General features: G+C 48.0%; 1 protein-coding gene across 1 annotated transcript; it reads left to right on the forward strand.

The window, feature by feature from the left end:
- Positions 1-304: 304 nt before the first annotated feature.
- LOC133917416 (allene oxide synthase 4-like) lies at positions 305-2,263 on the forward strand. The gene has a single exon (XM_062361316.1). It carries the CDS (start codon positions 531-533, stop codon positions 2,043-2,045), a length of 1,515 nt encoding a protein of 504 aa, XP_062217300.1. The 5' UTR covers positions 305-530; the 3' UTR covers positions 2,046-2,263.
- The last annotated feature ends 4,102 nt before the right edge of the window (positions 2,264-6,365 follow it).

Here is a 6,365-nt window from a genome sequence, read left to right on the forward strand (position 1 = left end):
AGTGGACGCCTCCATGGCTACGTCGCCGTCCTTTTGCGTGGGCGCATGAGATTACTTCTTCTCCGAAGAATCCACCGCTGCCACGGTGTTCTCTTACCTCGCCGCTGCCATGGACTTCAACCCCAATAGGTGGATCCCTCCTAGACGCTTCCTTCTCTGCTCCCATCATGCTGTCTCCGTCCTCGCCTGCTCCCCTATCGCAACCGCAGCCGTAGGACTGCTGCAGCTGAGCTCGTCAAGGTGCGCGCAGCCAGGAGCACCGCGGGGAGCACGGCCTTCAACTTCTCGTATTTATCGTGGCTGAGTACCGACTACCGAGGAACTTAGGTCGTTGCTACACTAGAGTTTATTACTTGCACGGCCATATTTATCGTGGCAAATTCTACCTTCTGCATCTGCACCTTGATGCAACTGATTGAAACCCGACAATATTTTCACTGTTTTTTACAGTAAACTATCGCCTATATAGTACAAGCTCGCGTAATGAACCATTTTCTCATCGCACGCTGCGTTGCTATCTCTTTCCGGCCATGGCGTCGAAGCGAGCAAACTCTGGCGCCGAGCAGCAGAGGCTGTCGCCGTCTGGCCTTCCGATCCTCACGATCCCGGGAGGCTACGGCGTCCCGTTCTTCTCGCCGCTGCGCGACCGCCTGGACTACTACTACTTCCAGGGCGCGGAGGAGTTCTTCCGCAGCCGCATCACCCGCCACGGCGGCGCCACCGTGCTGCGCGTCAACATGCCTCCGGGTCCCTTCCTCTCCGGCGACTCCCGCGTCGTCGCCGTACTCGACGCGCGCAGCTTCCGCGTCCTGCTCGACGACGCCAGGGTCGACAAGGCCGACACGCTCGATGGCACCTTCATGCCGTCGCTCGCGCTCTTCGGCGGCTACCGCCCGCTCGCCTTCCTCGACGCCGGCGACCCCCGCCACACCGCGCTCAAGCGCGTCATGATCCGCCTCGCCGCCGCGCGGATGCACCACGTCGCGCCAGCGTTCGGGGCCGCCTTCGCAGCCACGTTCGACGCTGTCGAGGCCGACCTCGAGACCTCCGGCCCCGTTGAGTTCAACAAGCACAACATGCGCCACATGCTCGATTTCACCTGCGCCGCGCTTTTCGGCGGCACGCTGCCGAGCAAGGCCATGGGTGACGCAGCCGCGGCGAAGGCTTACAAGTGGCTCGTATTCCAGCTCCACCCGCTCGCGAGCAAGGCCATCAAGCCATGGCTGCTCGAGGACCTGCTCCTCCACACCTTCCGCCTCCCTCCGTTCCTTGTGCGCCGCGACTACGCCGACCTCACGGCCTATTTCGCCAATGTTGCCGCCGGCGTCCTCGACGAGGCCGAGAAGACCGACCCTGGCGCCATTCCGCGCGAAGAGCTCCTCCACAATCTCATCTTCCTAGCAATCTTCAACGCCTACGGCGGCTTTAAGATCTTCCTGCCGCACCTCGTCAAGTGGCTCGCCCGCGGAGGCCCGGAGCTGCACGCCAGGCTAGCCGATGAGGTCCGCGCTGTGGTCCCTGTGGGCACAGACGAGTTCGTCACCCTATCTGCCGTGGAGAAGATGCCGCTGGTGAAGTCGGTTGTCTGGGAGGCGCTGCGCATGAACCCGCCTGTGGAGTTCCAGTACGGCCGCGCGCGCCAGGACCTAGTCGTGGAGAGCCACGACGCCGCGTACGAGGTCAAGAAGGGCGAGATGCTGTTCGGGTACCAGCCGCTCGCGACGCGCGACGAGCGCGTGATCCAGCGCGGCCGCGAGTTCGTCCCCGACCGGTTCGCCGTCGCCACCGAGGGCGAGCGGCGGCGGCTTCTGGAGCACGTGGTCTGGTCTAACGGGCCGGAGAGCGGCGCGGCCGCGGAGGGGGACAAGCAGTGCCCGGGAAAGGACATGGTGGTGGCGGTGGGGCGGCTGATGGTGGCGGAGCTGTTCCGGCGGTACGACACGTTCCAGGCCGGCGTCGAGGAGAATCCGGTGGAGCCGGTGGTCACGTTCACGTCGCTGACGAGGGCTGCCGCGGGCCATGGCACTGGCAGCGTCAAGCCGTGACGCTAGCTAGCATCATTGAGCGTGTTTGTTACTTTGTTGTGGTGTCGAACTTGCATGGTGCGCGTCAGTCGCATGAGTCGCTGATTTGGCGAGTGTCAGGGGTTGGGCTTGTGATTATTTGGATTTGGGAGGGTGTTTTCGTCAAAATTTGAATAATGTAGTATTACTTATAATTTGAACTGAATAAATTCCAAATTGCCCCAGGGCCTATGGTGATATTTGAAGAGCAGACCTATGGGATAGAGCTTCCTTCCGTCATGGATCGATCATTTCGGGTGTTTTTGAAACCTTTGGTGTGTTTGGTTCACCCAATTGTTTTTATAAAGCTATATCGATAAGTTAAGTAAAGTTATATTTGTTAAAAAAGAGTGATTTTTATTGTATTTATTTGGACAGATTGAGCTGAGTTTCTGTTTATTTGATTGAATTTAAAACTTTGTGAACGGATATAAAAGTTAAGATTATGATTAATTACTCATATGAAGATAATTTTGTGACACTAATAAATAAGTCTATCTGAATGGTCAGATGTAAAACATGTATTCGTCGAGCTAGTCTATGGAGTAAAGCTCGAATCGCAAGTTATATATTTGCACTCGCTAGAATGAGATTGTATATTTACATCCGTTATACCAGACTACAACAATAAATATATGCAATCAAACATGTTTTTTTATTTATTTTACGTATCTATTGAGTTAGGGTGGGAGAGATGTGAGAAACTACACCCTTGTCACCTTAAATCTCAGGTTCCATTTAAGTTGCACCAGAAAAACGAACGGAATAATGAATGTGACATTGAACATAACCTAATCTATAGTCAAGATTTTTCAACCAAATTATTGAGAATTATACATATGGTTGTCGTGGATCAGTGAAAGGTTTGCATGGACACAGGCCCGTCCACTAGCAGGGGCAGGATGGGTACTCGCACAGGGCCTCCAAATAATTGAGGCCTCTAAATCCTAATTAACTTGCTTAAGTATATACTTAATCAGAGATAAAAATAAAAGCCACTCTAATCAGATTGTTTCGTTGCTTTCCATTGTCTATACACAGAGTCTGGATTAACTATGGTTTGATTCATAAATTTCTAATACTACTGGTTACTGCTATTCTTTCTTGTATTTGTGCATTTGAATGTCGTTTTCATTTTCTTCAATCATTTCATATTTTATGAAAGTAGGGATGAAAAATTTAAATCTGAAGGCTAAATTGAGAGTCTGATTCAGAAATTTAGCACAGGGCCCTCAATTTCTGCGGGACGCCCTGCATGGACAGCACCCGCAGTCGGCAGTATGCATGCTGCTGGTGCTCGATGTACGTGCCCATGTGGCCAGGAGTCAGGGATCTCTAAGATTCTGATCAAACACGCTGTTACTAGTTGGCCGCCAGCTAGCTCTTCTTATCTTCATCATCACGCTGCACTTCAATCCATGCACTCCACGTCGGACTTTTTTGCTACCGGCGGATGGAGAGAGAGGGAGAGGAGAGAGATTGTGTAGTCAGAGCTCTCATGCTATATGATACACCGATACTTCAAACAGTATCTGATACTTCAAGAGTATAAAAAAATATGTAAATTTTAGATACATAATAGGATACTTCTTTGATACTTCGTGGATATAGCATAATCCATTTGCACCCGTAGTCCCACACGCTAGCTATCACCAGCAGTTTCACATGCCTTCTTCTCGTAGAGCCGCCCGCACACCTCCCTCATTGTAGCAACTATGCTCTTGAGGAGTTTGTAGCAATTACTTCAGGGCATACATGTGATTTTAATGATTAATGATAATATAGTTAATGAGACTAAGATGTTTGTCAAGTATATACTTCAGTAGGTCTTATGGATATAATATATGAAGAAATCGCCGAAGCTGGGACAAAGTATGATTGAATTGGAGAAGTCCTAGAGAAATTGTTCTCACCGAATAGCCCGGTGCAGAAAAATTTGCACTCACCAAAGCATTTTGTACAGAGGCTATTAAACTCATACGATGGTTCAGTGATAAAACATTAGTAACGCCTAAGTATGCTGTCAGTGGAGTTCAATGGAGTTGTACTCACCGGAAGGTCCGATTATACCCGGTGAGCACACCGGAGTATTTCTGACAGAAGGTGAGGATCACCTCACCAGATGGTCTGATACTCAATGCACAGTATACATCGGAGCATTTCTAGAAGAAGAGAGTTAAAGATCAACACACCAGAAGGTCCAATGCTTTAAGTTGGACATACTGGAGTATTCCTTGCAGAGAAGAAGAGAAGTGGCTCAGTTGCCTCAAGGCAACTCATCAGATAGTCCGCTGATGGAGTTGAAGTTACATCGGAATGCTCCTTAAAAACACACAAACAAAAGTATAAACTTTATAGAGACAAAGTGAGAAAGAAAGTTCCAATGTAACATGACACTATAGATAGAATATGAACCATAGGCTCTATTTAAGATTATTCTATGTGTCTTTTGTATACAAAACCTTAAAACTTGAACGAAAAACATAGCAAAAAGACAGACATCAAAAGAAGCAACTCTCCAAGTTGATGATTCAGAGACAAGAGGATTCAAGATCCTCTCAAATACATGAGTATATGAACGTTTAAGCCTCTAGCAACAAGAAGAACAACTTTCCAAGGTTGAAAAATCGCAGCTCAGAGGCAAACAAAAAAATCAACAAGAAAATCAAACAACTTGCACCGAAGGCAAGGGAAAAAAAAGAAGACTAGAAGGAGATGAACACAAGCTCATGAGAGAAAATAAACTTTAGTAAGTCGGAGATCAGCCCGATTTTATGCAGATTATAAAGTTATTTCTCTCACAAAAGCTCTAGCCTATTACAAAGACTAAACTATGCTCTCCTCTTTTCTCCTCCAAAACCTATTACTACACTCTCAAATAGCTGGCTCAAGGCTCTCTCACAGCTCTACCTCTCTATTTACATCCCTTAGGAGCTTCTTTGACACTTAAGTTTCCTTGTTTCCAAAATACCCTTCACCGGTAGTGCATTGCTATCTACCACTAGGGTATTTTGGTCTAGATTGTGCTCCTTCCATTGAACGGTCACGATTTCTTCACGACTTAGTTTTGTCTTGACACAAACTTCGTGATGATGCTACATGACCCTCCATTCCTCCCTCGGTTTTGTGGCCAAACCACGAAACTCTAGCATGCTTCTCAAAGCGTGACTAGCCGTCACATGCTTTGCCTCAAGCAAGCGTTTCGATATCACCGCGTGTACTTTGTCTTGTGATCTTAACCCTTGGCAAGTCTCTCCTGCCCCTGATTCCTCAGGTCGCCTTGTCACTTGTACTGGTATTCCCTTTGCTTGACTTTGTCAACACACCGTCTTCATCCTTCTCCATCCATGTTTTGCTTGACCTCCACATGTACCGCTAGGATCACCCTTAACTCTGCCTAGCCTCTTTGATCGTCTGGCACCAAGCCTCCCGCTTGGCCCCAATCATCTCGCTGTCAACCGTCAAGTCACATCCATTGCCTGCATAGTATGAGACAAGCAAACATATTTCTCCATACTCCAAAATATATCAAGGTTAGGACAAACCAAAAATCCATAGTTCAGACCTCATTCTGCAGACAACATGAGCATCGGATGTTCAGGCGTGTTCACTCACTGAGCATCAGAACATCCAATGAGTGTGTTTCCATTCAGCACACTAAAAAATGCTCTCTGCAAAATTAATCCGATGTAAAGTTCCGGTGCTCACTTTCCTGTCAACGGATCATCCAGTGCTTGCAATTTCACTAGATTCGCTACTTCTGCACCCTTTCTACAGGAAATAGTCTGGTGCCTTATCCGACATGTTCATAGTCCAACACCGGACCATCCGGTGCCTTCAACACCACCAGACTCGCCTTTTGCAACCTCTATGCAAAAATTAGTCCGGCGAATTGTCCGGTGTGTACAACAAGTGACATCGGAAAATTTGGCTAGGCATTTCAAATCTGGTGCCAAGACTTCTCCTCTACATAAAATAGTTCGGCATTGTACTAAGTCCATCACCGGAATATCCGATGCACCTTTCAAATTTTGCCGCCAACCAAAAATTGCTCTGGTGCACAGTCCATCTCGACACCAGATTATCCGGTGAGAAAACATTTTCTCATATCGGATATTCTAGTGAGTTAATTTCGCTAGACACAAGACGAAAACTCCAACACCGACTTGGGTTAGCCAAAAATAAAATCAGACACAAACAAATTCATGCCAACCAAATTCAGCTCAAGACCAACATAGTCAATGACTCATCACAATCAAAACAAGGCACATCTCAACTTGGTTTCTCAATTTGATATCCTTT

The sequence above is a fragment of the Phragmites australis genome, chromosome 5, assembly GCF_958298935.1.
Source record: "Phragmites australis chromosome 5, lpPhrAust1.1, whole genome shotgun sequence".
Lineage (NCBI taxonomy): Eukaryota > Viridiplantae > Streptophyta > Magnoliopsida > Poales > Poaceae > Phragmites > Phragmites australis.